This window comes from Monomorium pharaonis, chromosome 5, assembly GCF_013373865.1.
Source record: "Monomorium pharaonis isolate MP-MQ-018 chromosome 5, ASM1337386v2, whole genome shotgun sequence".
Lineage (NCBI taxonomy): Eukaryota > Metazoa > Arthropoda > Insecta > Hymenoptera > Formicidae > Monomorium > Monomorium pharaonis.
Window position 1 is genome coordinate 2,515,811 of NC_050471.1, and position 23,401 is coordinate 2,539,211.

Here is a 23,401-nt window from a genome sequence, read left to right on the forward strand (position 1 = left end):
CAGATATCGAAAAACTATCCAGCACGACAATTAAAATTAATTTTCGTGCTGATTTCAGCCTCTTAAAATTGTGTACACAAGTTAGAACGTTAGAACTCTGTTTAAACATAAGAAAACAACAATGCAGATACGAGAACTGTCGAGAATTGTCGCCAGATATCTAAAAAATCCAGCACGACAATTAAAATTAATTTTCGTGCTGATTTCAGCCTCTTAAAATTGTGTACACAAGTTAGAACGTTAGAACTCTGTTTAACATTAAGAAAAAACAATGCAGAATACGAGAACTGTGGAGAATTGTCGCCAGATATCGAAAAAACTATCCAGCACGACAATTAAATTAATTTTCTTGCTGATTTCAGCCTCTTAAAATTGTGTACACAAGTTAGAAACGTTAGAACTCTGTTTAAACATTAAGAAAAAACAATGCAGAATACGAGAACTGTGAGAATTGTCGCCAGATATGTAAAAACTATCCAGCACGACAATTAAAATTAATTTTCGTGCTGATTTCAGCCTCTTAAAATTGTGTACACAAGTTAGAACGTTAGAACTCTGTTTAACATTAAGAAAAAACAATGCCGAATACGAGAACTGTCGAGAATTGTCGCCAGATATGTACAAACTATCCAGCACGACCAATTAAAATTAATTTTCGTGCTGATTTCAGCCTCTTAAATTGCTGTACACAAGTTAGAACTTTAGACCTCTGTTTAAACATTAAGAAAAAAACAATGCAGAATACGAGAACTGTCCGAGAATTGTCGCCAGATATCGAAAAAACTATCCAGCACGACAATTAAATTAATTTTCGTGCTGATTTCAGCCTCTTAAAATTGCGTACACAAGTTAGAACGTTAGAACTCTGTTTAACATTAAGAAAAAACAATGCCAGAATACGAGAACTGTGATGAATTGTCGCCAGATATCGAAAAACTATCCAGCACGACAATTAAAATTAATTTTCTTGCTGATTTCAGCCTCTTAAAATTGTGTACACAAGTTAGAACGTTAGAACTCTGTTTAAACATTAAGAAAAAACAATGCAGAATACGAGAACTGTCGAGAATTGTCGCCAGATATCGAAAAACTATCCAGCACGACAATTAAAATTAATTTTCGTGCTGATTTTCAGCCTCTTAAAATTGTGTACACAAGTTAGAACGTTAGAGACTCTGTTTAAACATTAAGAAAAAACAATGCAGAATACGAGAACTGTCGAGATTGTCGCCAGATATCGTAAAAACTATCCAGCACGACAATTAAAATAATTTTTCGTGCTGATTTCAGCCTCTTTAAAATTGTGTACACAAGTTAGAACGTTAGAACTCTGTTTAAACATTAAGAAAAAACAATGCAGAAATACGAGAACTGTCGAGAATTGTCGCCAGATATGTAAAAACTATCCAGCACGACAATTAAAATTTATTTTCGTGCTGATTTCAGCCTCTTAAAATTGCTGTACACAAGTTAGAACGTTAGAACTCTGTTTAAACATTAAGAAAAACAATGCAGAATACGAGAACTGTCGAGAATTGTCGCCAGATATCGTAAAAACTATCCAGCACGACAATTAAAATTAATTTTCGTGCTGATTTCAGCCTCTTAAAATTGTTGTACACAAGTTTTAGAACGTTAGAACTCTGTTTAAACATTAAGAAAAAAACAATGCAGAATACGAGAACTGTCGAGAATTGTCGCCAGATATCGAAAAACTATCCAGCACGACAATTAAAATTAATTTTCGTGCTGATTTCAGCCTCTTAAAATTGTGTACACACAGTTTAGAACGTTAGAACTCTGTTTAAACATTAAGAAAAAACCAATGCAGAATACGAGAACTGTCGAGAATTGTCGCCAAGATATCGAAAAAACTATCCAGCACGACAATTAAAAATTAATTTTCGTGCTGATTTCAGCCTCTTAAAATTGTGTACACAAGTTAGAACGTTAGAAACTCTGTTTAACATTAAGAAAAAACAATGCAGAATACGAGAACTGTCGATAATTGTCGCCAGATATCGAAAAACTATCCAGCACGACAATTAAAATTAATTTTCGTGCTGATTTCAGCCTCTTAAAATTGTGTACACAAGTTAGAACGTTAGAACTCTGTTTAAACATTAAGAAAAAACAATGCAGAATACGAGAACTGTCGAGAATTGGTCGCCAGATACTGTAACAAACTATCCAGCACGACAATTAAAATTAATTTTCGTGCTGATTCAGCCTCTTAAAATTGTGTACACAAGTTAGAACGTTAGAAACTTTGTTTTTAAACATTAAGAAAAAAACAATGCAGAATACGAGAAATGTCGAGAATTGTCGCCAGATATGTAAAAAATATCAGCACGACAATTAAAATTAATTTTCGTGCTGATTCAGGCCTCTTAAAATTGTGTACACAAGTTAAGAAACGTTAGAACTCTGTTTAAACATTAAGAAAAAACAATGCAGAATACGAGAAACTGTCGAGAATTGTCGCCAGATATCGAAAAACTATCCAGCACGACAATTAAATTAATTTTCGTGCTGATTTCAGCCTCTTAAAATTGCTGTACACAAGTTAGAACGTTAGAACTCTGTTTAAACATTAAGAAAAACAATGCAGATACGAGAACTGTGAATGAATTGTCGCCAGATATGTAAAAACTATCCAGCACGACAATTAAAATTAATTTTCGTGCTGATTTCAGCCTCTTAAAATTGTGTACACAAGTTAAGAACGTTAGAACCTCTGTTAACATTAAGAAAAAACAATGCAGAATACGAGACCTGTCGAGAATTGTCGCCCAGATATCGAAAAACTATCCAGCACGACAATTAAAATTAATTTTCGTGCTGATTTCAGCCTCTTAAAATTGCGTACACAAGTTAGAACGTTAAAACTACTGTTTAAACATTAAGAAAAAACAATGCAGAATACGAGAACTGTCGAGAATTGTCGCCAGATATCGAAAAACTATCCAGCACGACAATTAATAAATTAATTTTCGTGCTGATTTCAGCCTCTTAAAATTGGTACACAAGTTAGAACGTTAGAAACTCTGTTTAAACATTAAGAAAAAACAATGCAGAATACGAGAACTGTCGAAGAATTGTCGCCAGATATCGAAAAACTATCCAGCACGACAATTAAAATTAATTTTCGTGCTGATTTCAGCCTCTTAAAATTGTGTACACAAGTTAGAACGTTAGAACTCTGTTTAAACATAAGAAAAAACAATGCAGAATACAGAACTGTCGAGAATGTCGCCAGATATGTAAAAACTATCCAGCCGACAATTAAAATTATTTTCTTGCTGATTTCAGCCTCTTAAAATTGTGTACACAAGTTAGAACGTTAGAACTCTGTTTAAACATAAGAAAAAAACAATGCAGAATACGAGAACTGTCGAGAATTGTCGCCAGATATCGGAAAACTATCCAGCACGACAATTTAAAATTAATTTTCGTGCGAATTTTCAGCCTCTTAAAATTGTGTACACAAGTTAGAACGTTAGAACTTGTTTAAACATTAAGAAAAAACAATGCAGAATACGAGAACTGTCGATGAATTGTCGCCAGATATCTAAAACCTATCCAGCACGACAATTAAATTAATTTTCGTGCTGATTTCACCTCTTAAAATTGTGTACACAAGTTAGAACGTTAGAACCTCTGTTTAAACATTAAGAAAAACAATGCAGAATACGAGAACTGTCGAGAATTGTCGCCAGATATGTAAAAAACTATCCAGCACGACAATTAAAATTAATTTTCTTGCTGATTTCAGCCTCTTAAAATTGTGTACACAAGTTAGAACGTTAGAACTCTGTTTAAACATTAGAAAAAACAATGCAGAATACGAGAACTGTCGAGAATTGTCGCCAGATATCGAAAAACTATCCAGCACGACAATTAAAATTAATTTTCTTGCTGATTTCAGCCTCTTAAAATTGTGTACACAAGTTAGAACGTTAGAACTCTGTTTAAACTTAAGAAAAAACAATGCCGAATACGAGAACTGTCGAGAATTGTCGCCAGATATGTAAAAACTATCCAGCACGACAATTAAAATTAATTTCGTGCTGATTTCAGCTTCTTAAAATTGTGTACACAAGTTAGAACGTTAGAACTCTGTTTAAACATTAAGAAAAAACAATGCAGAATACGAGAACTGTCGAGAATTGTCGCCAGATATCGTAAAAACTATCCAGCACGACAATTAAAATTAATTTTCGTGCTGATTTCAGCCTCTTAAAATTGTGTACACAAGTTAGAACGTTAGAACTCTGTTTAAACATTAAGAAAAAACAATGCAGAATACGAGAACTGTCGAGAATTGTCGCCAGATATCGAAAAACTATCCAGCACGACAATTAAAATTAATTTTCGTGCTGATTTCAGCCTCTTAAAATTGTGTACACAAGTTAGAACGTTAGAACTCTGTTTAAACATTAAGAAAAAACAATGCAGAATACGAGAACTGTGCGATGAATTGTCGCCAGATATCGAAAAACTATCCAGCACGACAATTAAAATTAATTTTCGTGCTGAATTTCAGCCTCTTAAAATTGTGTACACAAGTTAGAACGTTAGAACTCTGTTTAAACATTAAGAAAAAACAATGCAGAATACGAGAACTGTCGAGAATTGTCGCCAGATATCGAAAAACTATCCAGCACGACAATTAAAATTAATTTTCGTGCTGATTTCAGCCTCTTAAAATTGTGTACACAAGTTAGAACGTTAGAACTCTGTTTAAACATTAAGAAAAAACAATGCAGAATACGAGAACTGTCGAGAATTGTCGCCAGATATGTAAAAACTATCCCGGCACGACAATTAAATTAATTTTCGTGCTGATTTCAGCCTCTTAAAATTGTGTACACAAGTTAGAACGTTAGAACTCTGTTTAAACATTAAGAAAAAACAATGCAGAATACGAGAACTGTCGAGAATTGTCGCCAGATATGTAAAAACTATCCAGCACGACAATTAAATTAATTTTCGTGCTGATTTCAGCCTCTTAAAATTGTGTACACAAGTTAGAACGTTAGAACTCTGTTTAAACATTAAAGAAAAAACAATGCAGAATACGAGAACTGTCGAGAATTGTCGCCAGATATGTAAAAACTATCCAGCACGACAATTAAAATTAATTTTTCGTGCTGATTTCAGCCTCTTAAAATTGTGTACACAAGTTAGAACGTTAGAACTCTGTTTAAACATTAAGAAAAAACAATGCAGAATACGAGAACTGTGATGAATTGTCGCCAGATATCGAAAAAACTATCCAGCACGACAATTAAAATTAATTTTCGTGCTGATTTCAGCCTCTTAAAATTGTGTACACAAGTTAGAACGTTAGAACTCTGTTTAAACATTAAGAAAAAACAATGCAGAATACGAGAACTGTGATGAATTGTCGCCAGATATCGAAAAACTATCCAGCACGACAATTAAAATTAATTTTCGTGCTGATTTCAGCCTCTTAAAATTGTGTACACAAGTTAGAACGTTAGAACTCTGTTTAAACATTAAGAAAAAACAATGCAGAATACGAGAACTGTCGAGAATTGTCGCCAGATATCGAAAAACTATCCAGCACGACAATTAAAATTAATTTTCGTGCTGATTTCAGCCTCTTAAAATTGTGTACACAAGTTAGAACGTTAGAACTCTGTTTAAACATTAAGAAAAAACAATGCAGAATACGAGAACTGTCGAGAATTGTCGCCAGATATCGAAAAACTATCCAGCACGACAATTAAAATTAATTTTCGTGCTGATTTCAGCCTCTTAAAATTGTGTACACAAGTTAGAACGTTAGAACTCTGTTTAAACATTAAGAAAAAACAATGCAGAATACGAGAACTGTCGAGAATTGTCGCCAGATATCGAAAAAACTATCCAGCACGACAATTAAAATTATTTTCTTGCTGATTTCAGCCTCTTAAAATTGTGTACACAAGTTAGAACGTTAGAACTCTGTTTAAACATTAAGAAAAAACAATGCAGAATACGAGAACTGTCGAGAATTGTCGCCAGATATCGAAAAAACTATCCAGCACGACAATTAAAATTAATTTTCTTGCTGATTTCAGCCTCTTAAAATTGTGTACACAAGTTAGAACGTTAGAACTCTGTTTAAACATTAAGAAAAAACAATGCAGAATACGAGAAACTGTCGAGAATTGTCGCCAGATATCGTAAAAACTATCCAGCACGACAATTAAAATTAATTTTCGTGCTGATTTCAGCCTCTTAAAATTGTGTACACAAGTTAGAACGTTAGAACTCTGTTTAAACATTAAGAAAAACAATGCAGAATACGAGAACTGTCGAGAATTGTCGCCAGATATCGAAAAACTATCCAGCACGACAATTAAAATTAATTTTCGTGCTGATTTCAGCCTCTTAAAATTGTGTACACAAGTTAGAACGTTAGAACTCTGTTTAAACATTAAAGAAAAAACAATGCAGAATACGAGAACTGTCGAGAATTGTCGCCAGATATCTAAAAACTATCCAGCACGACAATTAAAATTAATTTTCGTGCTGATTTCAGCCTCTTAAAATTGTGTACACAAGTTAGAACGTTAGAACTCTTGTTTAAACATTAAGAAAAAACAATGCAGTATACGAGAACTGTGGAGAATTGTCGCCAGATATGTAAAAACTATCCAGCACGACAATTAAAATTAATTTTCGTGCTAATTTCAGCCTCTTAAAATTGTGTACACAAGTTAGAACGTTAGAACTCTGTTTAAACATTAAGAAAAAAACAATGCAGAATACGAGAACTGTGATGAATTGTCGCCAGATATCGAAAAACTATCCAGCACGACAATTAAAATTAATTTTTTTGCTGATTTCAGCCTCTTAAAATTGTGTACACAAGTTAGAACGTTAGAACTCTGTTTAAACATTAAGAAAAAACAATGCAGAATACGAGAACTGTCGAGAATTGTCGCCAGATATGTAAAAACTATCCAGCACGACAATTAAAATTAATTTTTGTGCTGATTTCAGCCTCTTAAAATTGTGTACACAAGTTAGAACGTTAGAACTCTGTTTAAACATTAAAAAAAAACAATGCAGAATACGAGAACTGTCGAGAATTGTCGCCAGATATCGAAAAACTATCCAGCACGACAATTAAAATTAATTTTCGTGCTGATTTCAGCCTCTTAAAATTGCTGTACACAAGTTAGAACGTTAGAACTCTGTTTAAACATTAAGAAAAAACAATGCAGAATACGAGAACTGTCGAGAATTGTCGCCAGATATCTAAAAACTATCCAGCACGACAATTAAAATTAATTTTCGTGCTGATTTCAGCCTCTTAAAATTGTGTACACAAGTTAGAACGTTAGAACTCTGTTTAAACATTAAGAAAAAACAATGCAGAATACGAGAACTGTCGAGAATTGTCGCCAGATATGTAAAAACTATCCAGCACGACAATTAAAATTAATTTTCGTGCTAATTTCAGCCTCTTAAAATTGTGTACACAAGTTAGAACGTTAGAACTCTGTTTAAACATTAAGAAAAAACAATGCAGAATACGAGAACTGTGATGAATTGTCGCCAGATATCGAAAAACTATCCAGCACGACAATTAAAATTAATTTTCTTGCTGATTTCAGCCTCTTAAAATTGTGTACACAAGTTAGAACGTTAGAACTCTGTTTAAACATTAAAGAAAAACAATGCAGAATACGAGAAACTGTCGAGAATTGTCGCCAGATATCGAAAAACTATCCAGCACGACAATTAAAATTAATTTTCGTGCTGATTTCAGCCTCTTAAAATTGCGTACACAAGTTAGAACGTTAGAACTCTGTTTAAACATTAAGAAAAAACAATGCAGAATACGAGAACTGTGATGAATTGTCGCCAGATATCGAAAAACTATCCAGCACGACAATTAAAATTAATTTTCTTGCTGATTTCAGCCTCTTAAAATTGTGTACACAAGTTAGAACGTTAGAACTCTGTTTAAACATTAAGAAAAAACAATGCAGAATACGAGAACTGTCGAGAATTGTCGCCAGATATGTAAAAACTATCCAGCACGACAATTAAAATTAATTTTCGTGCTGATTTCAGCCTCTTAAAATTGTGTACACAAGTTAGAACGTTAGAACTCTGTTTAAACATTAAGAAAAAACAATGCAGAATACGAGAACTGTCGAGAATTGTCGCCAGATATCGTAAAAACTATCCAGCACGACAATTAAAATTAATTTTCTGTGCTGATTTCAGCCTCTTAAAATTGTGTACACAAGTTTAGAACGTTAGAACTCTGTTTAAACATTAAGAAAAAACAATGCAGAATACGAGAACTGTCGAGAATTGTCGCCAGATATCGAAAAACTATCCAGCACGACAATTAAAATTAATTTTCGTGCTGATTTCAGCCTCTTAAAATTGTGTACACAAGTTAGAACGTTAGAACTCTGTTTAAACATTAAGAAAAAACAATGCAGAATACGAGAACTGTGATGAATTGTCGCCAGATATCGAAAAACTATCCAGCACGACAATTAAAATTAATTTTCTTGCTGATTTCAGCCTCTTAAAATTGCTGTACACAAGTTAGAACGTTAGAACTCTGTTTAAACATTAAGAAAAAACAATGCAGAATACGAGAACTGTCGATGAATTGTCGCCAGATATCGAAAAACTATCCGCACGACAATTAAAATTAATTTTCGTGCTGATTTCAGCCTCTTAAAATTGTGTACAAAGTTAGAACGTTAGAACTCTGTTTAAACATTAAGAAAAAAACAATGCAGAATACGAGAACTGTCGAGAATTGTCGCCAGATATGTAAAAACTATCCAGCACGACAATTAAAATTAATTTTCGTGCTGATTTCAGCCTCTTAAAATTGTGTACACAAGTTAGAACGTTAGAACTCTGTTTAAACATTAAGAAAAAACAATGCAGAATACGAGAACTGTCGAGAATTGTCGCCAGATATCGAAAAACTATCCAGCACGACAATTAAAATTAATTTTCGTGCTGATTTCAGCCTCTTAAAATTGTGTACACAAGTTAGAACGTTAGAACTCTGTTTAAACATTAAAGAAAAACAATGCAGAATACGAGAACTGTCGAGAATTGTCGCCAGATATCTAAAAACTATCCAGCACGACAATTAAAATTAATTTTCGTGCTGATTTCAGCCTCTTAAAATTGTGTACACAAGTTAGAACGTTAGAACTCTGTTTAAACATTAAGAAAAAACAATGCAGAATACGAGAACTGTGATGAATTGTCGCCAGATATGTAAAAACTATCCAGCACGACAATTAAAATTAATTTTCTTGCTGATTCCAGCCTCTTAAAATTGTGTACACAAGTTAGAACGTTAGAACTCTGTTTAAACATTAAGAAAAAACAATGCAGAATAAGAAAACTGTGAATAATTGTCGCCAGATATGTAAAAACTATCCAGCACGACAATTAAAAATAATTTTCGTGCTGATTTCAGCCTCTTAAAATTGTGTACACAAGTTAGAACGTTAGAACTCTGTTTAAACATTAAGAAAAAACAATGCAGAATACGAGAACTGTCGAGAATTGTCGCCAGATATCGAAAAACTATCCAGCACGACAATTAAAATTAATTTTCTTGCTGATTTCAGCCTCTTAAAATTGTGTACACAAGTTAGAACGTTAGAACTCTGTTTAAACATTAAGAAAAAACAATGCAGAATACGAGAACTGTCGAGAATTGTCGCCAGATATCGAAAAACTATCCAGCACGACAATTAAAATTAATTTTCGTGCTGATTTCAGCCTCTTAAAATTGTGTACACAAGTTAGAACGTTAGAACTCTGTTTAAACATTAAGAAAAAACAATGCAGAATACGAGAACTGTCGAGAATTGTCGCCAGATATCGTAAAAACTATCCAGCACGACAATTAAAATTAATTTTCTTGCTGATTTCAGCCTCTTAAAATTGTGTACACAAGTTAGAACGTTAGAACTCTGTTTAAACATTAAGAAAAAACAATGCAGAATACGAGAACTGTCGAGAATTGTCGCCAGATATCGAAAAACTATCCAGCACGACAATTAAAATTAATTTTCTTGCTGATTTCAGCCTCTTAAAATTGTGTACACAAGTTAGAACGTTAGAACATTGTTTAAACATTAAGGAAAAAACAATGCAGAATACGAGAACTGTCGAGAATTGTCGCCAGATATCGAAAAACTATCCAGCACGACAATTAAAATTAATTTTCGTGCTGATTTCAGCCTCTTAAAATTGTGTACACAAGTTAGAACGTTAGAACTCTGTTTAAACATTAAGAAAAAACAATGCAGAATACGAGAACTGTCGAGAATTGTCGCCAGATATGTAAAAACTATCCAGCACGACAATTAAAATTTATTTTCTTGCTGATTTCAGCCTCTTAAAATTGTGTACACAAGTTAGAACGTTAGAACTCTGTTTAAACATTAAGAAAAAACAATGCAGAATACGAGAACTGTCGAGAATTGTCGCCAGATATCGAAAAACTATCCAGCACGACAATTAAAATTAATTTTCGTGCGAATTTCAGCCTCTTAAAATTGTGTACACAAGTTAGAACGTTAGAACTCTGTTTAAACATTAAAGAAAAACAATGCAGAATACGAGAACTGTCGAGAATTGTCGCCAGATATCTAAAAACTATCCAGCACGACAATTAAAATTAATTTTCGTGCTGATTTCAGCCTCTTAAAATTGTGTACACAAGTTAGAACGTTAGAACTTTGTTTAAACATTAAGAAAAAACAATGCAGTATACGAGAACTGTGGAGAATTGTCGCCAGATATGTAAAAACTATCCAGCACGACAATTAAAATTAATTTTCGTGCTAATTTCAGCCTCTTAAAATTGTGTACACAAGTTAGAACGTTAGAACTCTGTTTAAACATTAAGAAAAAACAATGCAGAATACGAGAACTGTGATGAATTGTCGCCAGATATCGAAAAACTATCCAGCACGACAATTAAAATTAATTTTTTTGCTGATTTCAGCCTCTTAAAATTGTGTACACAAGTTAGAACGTTAGAACTCTGTTTAAACATTAAAAAAAAACAATGCAGAATACGAGAACTGTCGAGAATTGTCGCCAGATATCGAAAAACTATCCAGCACGACAATTAAAATTAATTTTCGTGCTGATTTCAGCCTCTTAAAATTGCGTACACAAGTTAGAACGTTAGAACTCTGTTTAAACATTAAGAAAAAACAATGCAGAATACGAGAACTGTGATGAATTGTCGCCAGATATCGAAAAACTATCCAGCACGACAATTAAAATTAATTTTCTTGCTGATTTCAGCCTCTTAAAATTGTGTACACAAGTTAGAACGTTAGAACTCTGTTTAAACATTAAGAAAAAACAATGCAGAATACGAGAACTGTCGAGAATTGTCGCCAGATATGTAAAAACTATCCAGCACGACAATTAAAATTAATTTTTGTGCTGATTTCAGCCTCTTAAAATTGTGTACACAAGTTAGAACGTTAGAACTCTGTTTAAACATTAAGAAAAACAATGCAGAATACGAGAACTGTCGAGAATTGTCGCCAGATATCGAAAAACTATCCAGCACGACAATTAAAATTAATTTTCGTGCTGATTTCAGCCTCTTAAAATTGCGTACACAAGTTAGAACGTTAGAACTCTGTTTAAACATTAAGAAAAAACAATGCAGAATAAGAGAACTGTGAAGAATTGTCGCCAGATATGTAAAAACTATCCAGCACGACAATTAAAATTAATTTTCGTGCTGATTTCAGCCTCTTAAAATTGTGTACACAAGTTTAAACGATAGAACTCTGTTTAAATATTAAGAAAAAACAATGCAGAATACGAGAACTGTCGAGAATTGTCGCCAGATATCTAAAAACTATCCAGCACGACAATTAAAATTAATTTTTGTGCTGATTTCAGCCATTTAAAATTCTGTACACAAGTTTATACGATAGAACTCTGTTTAAACATTAAGGAAAAACGATGCAGTATACGAGAACTGTCAAGAATTGTCGCCAGATATCTAAAAACTATCCAGCACGACAATTAAAATTAATTTTCGTTTTGATTTCAGCCTTTTGAAATTGTGTACACAAGTTTAAACGTTAGAACGCTGTTTAAAAATTAAGAAAAAACAATTCAGTATACGAGAACTGTCGAAAATTGTCGCCAGATATGTAAAAACTATCCAGCACGACAATTAAAATTAAGTTTTGTGCTGATTTCAGCCATTTAAAATTGTGTACAAGAGTTTAAACTATAGAACTTTGTTTAAAAATTATAGAAAAACACAGCTGTATACGAGAACTGTCAGGAATTGTTGCCAGATATGTAAAAACTATCCAGCACGTCAATAAAATTCGATTTTACAGATTTTTGTGCAATGTTTTCACCTTCAAAATTTTTCTGCACAATATTTTACAGAATTATATGTAATATTTTCTGAAATCTTTTGCATTATAAAAAAATTGCATAAAATCCTGCAAAATTTTTTGCAAAAAATTTTGAAGGCTTTAGCTTTGTACAAAATTCTCTAAAAATTGAAAAAATTTGTGCCCCAAAATATGCAATTTTTAATAATTTTTTCCTACTGATTTCCTACGGATTTCTTCTAACGAAGAGTAGTTGCTGTCAATTTTGGTCTATTTTAGTTAAAATTGATTAATTATATAGCAACTCAGGCCATTCCCAATTGCTCTTTATCATGGATATAATAAGCTTAATAACAGTGATGTTTATTTTTAATTTATTTAAAAAATAAAAAGTTTTCTTACAAAACGTTTGCACTTAAATAATCGAGTTTTCAAAGTAAACATTAGTAAGATTCTGTGCGTTGCCTTTATGTGTGTAACATTTTTAACTCTTATCATAGCTATTGTTGTATACTAAATATTGGACCGAAGTCTATTTACAAACAATGGTATGACTTTCTCAGAATTAAAGTCAAAACTACGAATAAATGAATTTCATTTACAGACTAATGGAGATTATTCCAAAAAATTCAATTTTATGTGATTAAAAAATTGGACTTGTCATAAATGTTCCTTTAGACTATATGCATTTTGTGCTTTTAGAAATTATGAAAGGTTTATTAAGTTTTTGGATTAAAGACATTCACGAAACTCGTCTAATAAAAAAAAATATCGATGCAATTAATAAAAAACTGAATTTAATATACAAATCAACTCGTTATATGTTTGCAAGAAAACGTAGACTAATAACAAAATATAATAGATGGAAAGCGGTTAAATTTAGAACTTTTTGTTACATTATGGTCCATGGATGATGAAACTATATTTTAAAAAACATTATTATCTGCATTTTCTATTTTTACATTGCGCAATTCTTGCAGATACTAATATGTGACGATTTAATAACAAAATGCATTTAGACAAATGCATTATTATAATATTTTGTAAAAGAATTTGGTGACTTATATGGTTAAGATTTTATAAATCATAATGTTCATAATCTCATTCATTTAACAGAAGATGTAAAGAAATTTGATTCACTGGATAAATTTAGTTGTTTTCTATTTGAAAGCTATATGTATAAAATTAAAATAATGTTGAAAACATTAAATAAATTATTATCACAATTAATAAAAAAAATTAACAAATTTGATACATATTAATATTATTTTAATGTTATAATAAACTACGGTAGAGTTATAATTCAATAAAATCTTAATATTTGTTTATGATTTACAAAATCTTCAATTATTTCTTGCTTAGGTCGAAGGCAGAGAACGAGACGTAGGTGTCGTAATCGTAGTCGTAGGGTAAGGCAGAAAAAAACGTAAGTCGTAATATACTACTATTCTAGAGTCTAGAATAGTATACTACGACGTGTACGACTTACGTTTTTCTCTGTCTTACCCTACGACTACGACTGCGACACCTACGTCTCGTTTTCTGCCTTTGGCCTTACTGAGATGTGTACGTTACACTTACCAATTATGATCTGCGATGCCGTTCTATACAGCGCCGGGTCGTTTCACCTCCGTCGCGTTCTGAAAATGAGAAAAAAATGCAGTTAAGAATGGCGATAGAAGTTTCTTTCCTGCCCACAGTCAACTTCGTGAGTCACGATTAACGTATCGCGATTTGCGTTCGAACGAGTATGGATGTATGGATACGCGTTCGAGCGAATTACGACACAAATTCAACTTAATAAGACTTACCGATTAAATACATACTTGGCGATAGCACTTGTTCTAGCACTTGCGGCGACGGGTCGTTCCGCATTTCTTGCGTTCTGAAAATAACAGGTAAATATGGTTTAGAATGACCTGAGGCAGTTTCATTTATCGTGCGGATTAACTTCGCGCGGCGATTACACGTCGCGGAGCCGATACGCCTCGGAATTGCTACTGATTGTCACGGATTCCGCGAGTGAAATAAAGAGAGAACGCTGTTAATATGGCGAAGGGGGTATCTTTCCCGCGCGATCGACTTTGGCACGGAATTATTGTCGCATGTTAGAATTGCCCGACCGTTCCACACGTCGCGATTTACGCTACGAGGAATACGCGTTCGAATGTAACGCAGTACAAGCTAAATATGCGTCATATTTACCGATTATATGATTTGTGAAAAAGATTCGATCAGGAGCTGATGTGTCCCGCGTCCCGTTCCGTTCCGGAAAGAAAGTGAACCTCGTCCGTTCCGGAAAGAAAGTGAACCCAGCGTCCCGTTCCGTTCCGGAAGTCATGTGAACCCCTATAATAGAGGACTGAATAAGTTGGCTCGAGCCAGAGATGATCATCTCTAGCGCTAACTTCACGCGTCAAGATGAGTGCCTCTGTGATATATACTGTTTTGAACTCTGCGTTTTTTGCACTAATACGGCTAATTATTATTAATTCATATTTAAATCATGTTTCACAAATTCTACTTACTTTTACATAAAAATAAAAAGAATGTGTAAATTATAATATGAGTCAAATCGATTTCCCACATCGATCGATAATTGATTCGATATATTATGAGAACGATAATATCATTAAATATTATTATATAATTAGATAAATTATTTTATCTATACATTAAATTTATATAAAATAACAGAAAATTATTGTTTTTTTATATAAAAATGTATTTTTTTATTTACAATATTTTTTTGCAGTCGTTTTTGGGAACATTGTATGGGAATGATTCCCTAATCTATCTTATACTTAAGAAATAAATAGACTTTGTAAAGTTATACGTGTTTACTAATATCAAGCTTACAAAAGAATAATTAATTTCTTTTTTTTAATAAACAACATTCCTTTTTTTAAGTATCTAAGAAACATAAATTGCTTGAAATTAGTTTGATAACAAATAAATAAAGAAACTAGAAAATAACTAAAAATGGGGAATAAATCGCAAGGGCTGCCACAATTGAATTTGTCGTGACGCCATCTGGAATCTCGAGAGTTCGGTGATTATTGGCATCTCTTAACCTACTTAAGCTGATAACAGTGATATTAATCTGATCTATTAATATTTATCGCTTCAAATACACCCATTACACGAGCGAAATGCCTGCAGAAGTTGTGATTCCGCCACCACCGGCTACCGAAACCGAGGAAAACAACGTTCCCTCGTCACAGCCAATCGTTGGCATTATTTACCCGCCGCCTGAGGTTAGGAGTATCCTTTACCAAGCTTATCAAAATGCAAGAACTGTGTTTAATATTTACAACAGGATTGAAAAGGAAAACAGTTTGCAAAGTGTATTTTATACACGTAAAACATTCATCAGTCCTGATACAATATTGTTTGATAATTGTTTCCTTATACAAAAATTCAGATATCGTTGACAGAACGGCCAGCTTTGTGGCCAGAAATGGGCCGGAATTTGAATCCAGGATTATACAGAACGAATTGGGTAATCCCAAGTTTAATTTCTTGAACGTCGGTGATCCTTATCATGCCTACTATCAGCATAAAGTAAAGGAGTTTAAAGAAGGGAAAGGACAGGAACCTACAGTAGGTTCAGCTCCTGGGAAAACCGTCAACCTTACTGCACACCAAAAGCAGCAGGAGATTCTAAAGCAAGTCGAACAACCATTTGTACCCAAGGATCCACCAACCGAGTTCGAATTTATCGCAGATCCTCCATCTATTTCTGCTTTAGATCTGTATGTCATAATCTTTATATTTACATGATTAATATTTCACATTTTACTTAACAAAATAAAACTAACTTTTCAGAGATATTGTGAAGCTAACTGCTCAATTTGTTGCACGTAATGGAAGACAGTTCTTGACAAATCTAATGAATCGTGAACAAAGAAATTTCCAGTTTGATTTTTTACGACCTCAGCATTCCTTGTTCCAGTATTTCACTAAACTCTTGGAGCAGTACACCAAGGTAAATACCAGAAATCTTGTTTCAGAATTAATATAAATTCATTGTTTATAAAATCAAAGTTTCCAGTGTACCATATTTTTTGTAGGTACTGATTCCACCAAAAGATTTATTGCCACGTCTCAAGGATGAAGCACTCAATATGGATAAGATTTTGGAACAGGTGAAATATCGTGCCGAATATTTAAAGTATCAAGAGGCACAGAGACGTAAGGAGGAGGAAGAATTGGAAAGAGAAAGGGTTGCTTATGCACAAATTGATTGGCATGATTTTGTTGTGGTTGAGACAGTAGATTATCAACAATTTGAAGTTGGTAACTTCCCAGCACCGACAACACCGGATGAAGTTGGCGCACGTGTTCTTATGCAGGTATGATTACAGCTTTCTGTATTATTAAAATTTGTATTTTGTTGATTAATATGTAAAATATTGTACTAAGTTATACATCAATTAACATATACACAATATTAGTTTTACATCAATTAACAATATTTATAGGAACGTATAGAGGATGGTGAGGATGTAGAAATGCAAATCGATAGTGATGCAGAAGAGGAAACGCAGACTCGCACAGATGGTGAGAAAGGCGATCGTGCAAAAGATAATAATCAAGTAAGTATATTCCCTTATTTATGATGCATGATGTAGATTCGTGATTTTGTAATATGAATACTTGCATTATGACTTAATATTTCTAGGTACAAGATATGGAAGAAGATTCTAGTGATGAAGATGATGTGTCTCCACCAGGTGATACTCATAAATCAAACAAGGAACTCAAGGCACGAGACACGAGCAGTATGCAACCGCCTCCATTACCGCCTACACCAGGAAACGTATTAGTCAAGAAAGGATATGATCCAAAACAACATGGTAAGCATATTTTTCAATTCATCAATCATCAATTAGAATTATTGGTTACTTAAATAAATTGATATGTTACTCCCAATATTTTTATAGCTCCTAAAACTACTCGTCCTGCGGCTCCTGATGAGTATCTGATTTCTCCGATTACTGGCGAACGTATTCCCGCTAGTAAGGTGCAAGAACATATGCGTATCGGATTGTTAGATCCACGTTGGGTCGAGCAGAGAGACAAACATCTAGGCAAATCAGCACAGGAGACTGTATTCGCCCCGGGTACAGCGATCGAGGCAAGTCTCAAACAACTCGCCGAAAGGCGTACTGATATCTTTGGCGTGGGCGACGAAGAAACGGCGATTGGTAAGAAGATCGGTGAAGAGGATAAAAAGAAGGATGACAAGGTTACCTGGGATGGTCACACCTCGAGTGTGGAAGCAGCGACTAGAGCAGCGCGGGCTAACATTACACTCGAAGAACAGATTCATCAGATACATAAAGTCAAGGGTCTTCTGCCTGACGAGGAGAAGGAAAAGATTGGTCCGAAACCAGTTAATCGTGCTACTGAGCTTTCTCATATGGCTGCTGCCGCTTCAAAGCCGCAAGCTACATTGAAAGCACCTCCAAAACCTCCTGCACCGAAACCTATACCAGTACCTGCTCAACCTCCTCCACCGCCGACCATGAATATGCCTACTATGGGTATACCTCAACCAATGATGCCGCAGCCACCGATGATGATGATGGCACCTATGCCGCCTATGGCGCCTAGGCCACCACCTCTAATGAGTACGAAACTTATTCATATATGTTGAAAAAAATATTTTATTATTGCATTTTTAAAGATTAAGCTAATCAAAATAAAATGATCGCAGCTCCGGCGATGTCACCATTCATGCCAACGCCACCGCCAATACAGCCACCGATGGCATCAGCTGTAAGTATAATTTGTTAAAATACAACTGCGTTAATTATTGTTTTATTTTTTAAGATTAACGGTTTTTTTTTTTAAGATGGGGTTAAAACATCCTGTTAGTAAACCACTCGAAGATGAACCGCAAACTAAGAAATTGAGAACTGAGGACTCATTAATTCCAGAGCAACAATTCCTCGCTAGAAATAAGGTAAGAAGATGTCCATTAATATCAATTTACTGAAGAGCTCAAATTACCTATAACTAAACATCTAAAAAAATATATAATTCTTTTTTCATTCAGGGTCCCGTACAAATCAACATTGCTGTACCAATGATGACAGAGAAGGCTGAATGGAAATTGAACGGTCAGACATTAAATATTACTTTACAATCAAGTGATACTGTGGCAACTATGAAAGCGCTTATTCATGAGCAAATTGGCATGCCACCTGGAAAACAAAAATTACAATACGAGGTAATAACGAATCAAATTTCTGTAATCTCTGTAGACACGCAAAATAAATGTACAAAATAATTTTGCGCGTTTACAGAGATTACGAATAAATATAATGTTCTTTAAATATAATTTGTTTTCAGGGTATGTTCTTCAAAGATAATAATACACTTGCATATTATAATTTAACCTCAGGCAATGTTATCAATCTGTTACCAAAAGAGAGGGGTGGTAGAAAAAAATAAATTAACAATTTTATTATTGTATCGATTTAAAGTAACATATATAATTAAAATATATGTTGCATTTATTCTTAATCCACATAATAACACATATAATAATTATAATTGATAATATAGTTTTAATAAATAATACATTAAATACATTTTTTTATTGTAATTTAAGCCCGGTTTTTTTGTATTGTATGTATTTAGTCTTGTGGTTATAATAAGTTAAAACTCATTGAGAATGAGAGCATCTCAAATGTGCATAGCGTAAAACTGACATCATTAAACAAATTGCTCTCTTAATTAGAGTTTGAATAAATATAATTTATAGAATTGGATCGATGATATGCATTTGGAATTTACTCTTTATTTTCAATTTAGCTAACATGAGTATTTCGTTAATTATTTACAACTACAAAATATAATTTATGAAGTATTTTAATGTGTATACATCTTTCCTTGTATATTTGTTCTATATATTAAAATAATTGGTCCATTTTTTAAGATTTAAAAAATACAAAAAGGGAATTTGTTACATAATCGTATATAAAATACTTTTCTCCAAGATACATAAAATACATTATATAAATTTCAGTATTCTAATAAATTAAAAATATGTTTAGTAAAATTTTCTTAAATAGTATAAATTTATCGCTTTGTATTTATCCTGAGAATCATCGCGCATAAGAAATTTTTTTAGAACATTTTCTTTATACAACAGATTTTTATTCGCTTCTCTTCTTCAATATCTGATATACAATTTTACGATAACGTATTGTCATTGGTTTATAAACCTAAAATTTTAATTAATATTATCAATCTTAATAGTAAAAGATGTTCAAAAATTTATTTGACTTACCGATTCAGCATCATCGTGAGGCTGGCATATCAGCATCAATTCTGGCACACAGCGTGTAATTTCGTCGAAACTGCAGTTTTTTTGTAATAAACCATGTTTTGCTCGATACGCTGCACCTATCATAGCCGAATTAGCTGATTTCTATCCAATACAAAGATGATAACAATATTAAGTATTTTTTTAATATTAAGATGAATAATAATTATTATTTAATTATATTGCAATATATTTACCGAGATATATACTGGCGAGTTAAAGACATCTGAAAGCACTTGCAGTATAGCTTTATTTACAGAAGCACCTCCCGTTGCAATTATCCGTGTATTAGGTCCTTGATTAAAAATATAAATTATCGGAAATTTTTGCAAAATAAAATTGTAAAAGAAATTTACAGAGAATTGCTCACCGATGATAATTCCAAAGTCTTCAGCGTATGCTCTCTTTGCGACAAATTGACCCTCGATCAGCGCTCTGACTTCCACTTCCTTCGAACTATATCGAGGGATTTCATCATTGGCCTTATTGTATCTATAATCTCCAATGACAAAAGGTAGAATCTCTTGCATATCAAAGTATAAACCAAAATTGCCGAGATTTCCTCGCGGTGTACTCTCTAATAATTCGTTGAATATCTGCCAGCTACCTTGCGCGACATCGTCCCGTATCCTTTCACGTGTCAAGGAACCGTTTTTAAAGCTAAAATGCAAAATTATCGTCATTGCTTTTATATTGTTACTTTATATTGTAACAATTACGATAGAAAACGCTTACCCAATTAACGCTATGTAAGCCTGATCGTCTATTGGATTGCACAATATGTTACCGTCTGTTATAATTTTAGGTTCGTTTAACCATAGCATTAAGGCATCAGTCGTACCCAAACTGCAAGCGATATCACCTTCTTTTAGCCTCATACCTACGTATTATTCTTGTCATAAGTATAACAGAATATTCTAAAGTTGTGGTCGTTCGCATTAACAAAATCGTGGTCAAGTGCACAAGTGATATGCTGCGTACCTATGAAGGAGCAAGAACTATCCCCGGTGAACGCGATTATCTTACATTTTTCGTTAAAGCCGAATCTTTCCACGAAATAAGATGATATAGGGCCGATATCGCTGTACGATGAAACAGGCTCGCCCAATTTCTCTCTAAGCCCCGATGCGCAAGTCTATTAAATATGTGTTATCAAATAGGCACAGCGAACAAACGCGTGTTAAACACACGTATACGATGTTACTTTACCTCCAATAACGTATCGTCCCAGTCCTTTGTACGGATATTTAACAGATTCATACCCGAGCCATCCGACCAATCGATAGGCGCGTAATCGCCCAGAAAAAAGGAGGCGATAAAATTGCTCACCAAGGAGATCCTCTAATAAAGAAAGAAATAAAAAGAACGAGACGCATAAACGTTAATATTTGGCTTAGACGCGTTTTAGCGAAACAAAGCGATGCACAGCTTCGATTGCCGTGATATAATTAGAGACATTAAATCACACGGTGATCACGTCGCAGAAATTTTTAGATTACTTCTGTCAGTAGACACAAGTATTTAATAGATAATACCTCAGTGTTGCAGTAGGCATCTGGCTTCGTGCGTGCTATTTTCGCTATCTGCGGTCCCGAAAATCTCTCGTACGCCCGTGAACCTGTTATTTCCGCTAATTTCTGAAATCACAGATTGCATGAATAACTAAAGATTATCGACTCCGATTCTTGCGTGTACACTGATTCTATAAGTTGATTAGATATTTGGCTAATTTATTCTCGCGTAGTTATAACTGTCAGCCATTTAGGATGTTATACACATCGCGCGAAATAAACCTCTTGCGAAAGGCCTATAAAAGATGGATGCATTAGTGTCAATTTTAATATATTTCGATATATATTTTTGCGTACATTGTATAATCCATCCTTATTACATATAGACAAGCGGGCGAGAAGCGATGCTTACGTGAGGGCCACCCACTGTCTCCTCCAAAATATTACATTCCTTTGACGTGCTGGAATCCAGCCATACAGGCGAATGAGTCACGGAAAATGACGTAGCGAATTGTTCGTGCAAGAATTTTGTCGGGTCCAAATACCGTAATCGATCCAGGCTGCCTTTATCCCAGTAAACCGTGCCATGTTGCTGCTCATACCATTACAGTGTACAAATAAACACATCTTACGTGCATCTTTGCGACATAAAATTGTCTCCAAAAATAATTGATTTTACTATGAATATGACCGTGTTACCTGCGCACAGCCAGAAATAGCTGCTATTTTGCCAAAATCGACACCGCAAACGCGTAATTTGTCCAGTATCATATCTAAGGCTTTAACCCACATCACAGGAGGTACTACTACGACATGTGATTCATCCTTCTTTCGTATGACCCCTCCATAAGTCCTGCACAACATTAAAATATGCTCTCGTCATATAAACTTTCCGTGTTTAATTCGCGTCAGCACATATCTCATTAAATAATTCTCATTATTTTCGTTCATAATGTCATATATGTATGTAAATGAAAAAACATTTTACATTTACAATTTTGTCTAAAAAAGAGCAAATAATTTAACTGTAATCGCAAGACACAAGGCAAGATTTTTATTTAAAAGCCCCTTTGATTGTACCTAAATTCCGGTAGATCATTGTCGAATTGTAAGTTGGTCTCGTAAAGGATGGCTAAATTATCGTCAACCACCACAGCTTTCAACTGAAATAAGAAATCGGGATTGATTAGTCTGTTAACACGCTTTAAAAACGCGGCTTTTGTAATTTTTTTCCCAAAAACATATCTGGCATAAATATGCTGTTTTTAGGGAGATAAGATATGCATGCATATTCATATAATTACAAAACATTCTGTGCAACGCTGGAAAAAAATGTTTCACGAGATTAATTATTAAGTCTCTTTTTAAGAAACCGAAGTAATCTCGACGATTTTAATTTTACAACAACTACAAACGCGGAAGTGTAAATCAGATGCACATTATCCGATATCATCCTCTCCTTAATATACAGGAATAATTGATTTCACTTCTGTAACATTGAACATTCGATTTCGTTCAATTTTCTAATCTAATACTTTATAAAAAAAAGTGCACGCGAGAGCAAACGACGGATAATAAATGCTCGTGAAAATTTCAAAATTGTCGAGAAAATTACAAGACAGATTACAAACATCAACAAACACTCTGTCAATATCGTCGCGCGATCGCATGGAGTGAAACCGTAACGTGCGAATGCTTCGACAAGTGACGCGGAATCCTCGAGTCGCATTCCTTAAAAAAATTTTTTTAATTTAAAGAAAAAGATCTAGAAAGGATTCTAAAAATCAGAGATCATCTTTCGTCCATTCGTCTCGATTAACGCGTCGAAAACTGTCGCGTCTCAATTTCCGCGTTTTGCACAGCACATGTCACCGTCGTTTTCTTTTCTTTTTTTTCCTTTACCTGCTGCGTGCTCAGGTCTAGACCTAGGTACGTGGCCGTCGGCGACTTATCGCTCATGCTGCTGTCCGCGCGTAGAATCGGAGTAGACAGTTGTAGGACCACGGCGCGAATAATTAATGTAAGTGCAGGCAACTGACGCGCGAACCTGTGAACGGTCAACATGCATCCTCGCGACACACTTTAGACGACATCGTTATCATCGTCGCGGCCATCGCTATACCACGTACTTTGGACCTCGGGATAGG

The 23,401-nt window shown here is 34.0% G+C and overlaps 3 protein-coding genes across 4 annotated transcripts in view; 1 reads left to right on the forward strand and 2 right to left on the reverse strand.

Moving 5' to 3' along the window:
* The window catches only part of LOC105829569 (extracellular signal-regulated kinase 2), a 25,844-nt gene extending 11,133 nt beyond the window's left edge, over positions 1 to 14,711 (reverse strand). The window contains exons 1-3 of the mRNA XM_036287555.1: positions 14,610 to 14,711; positions 14,216 to 14,289; positions 13,986 to 14,044 (exon numbers count right to left, since the gene is read on the reverse strand). The gene's annotated coding sequence lies outside the window, so the exon portion shown is untranslated. The remainder of the gene's footprint in view (positions 1 to 13,985; positions 14,045 to 14,215; positions 14,290 to 14,609) is intronic.
* Positions 14,712 to 15,441: 730 nt separating this feature from the next.
* On the forward strand, positions 15,442 to 19,181 carry LOC105829722 (splicing factor 3A subunit 1). The gene is made up of 11 exons (XM_012668769.3): positions 15,442 to 15,668; positions 15,829 to 16,159; positions 16,233 to 16,392; positions 16,478 to 16,759; positions 16,889 to 17,002; positions 17,089 to 17,263; positions 17,351 to 18,040; positions 18,127 to 18,188; positions 18,265 to 18,375; positions 18,469 to 18,642; positions 18,765 to 19,181. Exons 1-11 carry the CDS (start codon positions 15,557 to 15,559, stop codon positions 18,864 to 18,866), a joined length of 2,313 nt encoding a protein of 770 aa, XP_012524223.1. The 5' UTR covers positions 15,442 to 15,556; the 3' UTR covers positions 18,867 to 19,181.
* Positions 19,182 to 19,199: 18 nt separating this feature from the next.
* Positions 19,200 to 23,352, reverse strand: LOC105829721 (xylulose kinase). 2 transcript variants are annotated; one of them, XM_036287558.1, is made up of 12 exons: positions 23,157 to 23,352; positions 22,335 to 22,417; positions 21,954 to 22,107; positions 21,667 to 21,846; positions 21,279 to 21,380; positions 20,953 to 21,084; positions 20,725 to 20,878; positions 20,479 to 20,623; positions 20,114 to 20,403; positions 19,941 to 20,038; positions 19,708 to 19,848; positions 19,200 to 19,642 (listed from the first exon to the last, which is right to left on the reverse strand). In XM_036287558.1, exons 1-12 carry the CDS (start codon positions 23,316 to 23,318, stop codon positions 19,574 to 19,576), a joined length of 1,710 nt encoding a protein of 569 aa, XP_036143451.1. In that variant the 5' UTR covers positions 23,319 to 23,352; the 3' UTR covers positions 19,200 to 19,573. The 2 variants fall into 2 exon arrangements, with proteins under 2 accessions (XP_036143451.1, XP_036143450.1); XM_036287557.1 differs by having other exon boundaries at positions 19,941 to 20,403.
* Between the last annotated feature and the right edge of the window lie 49 nt (positions 23,353 to 23,401).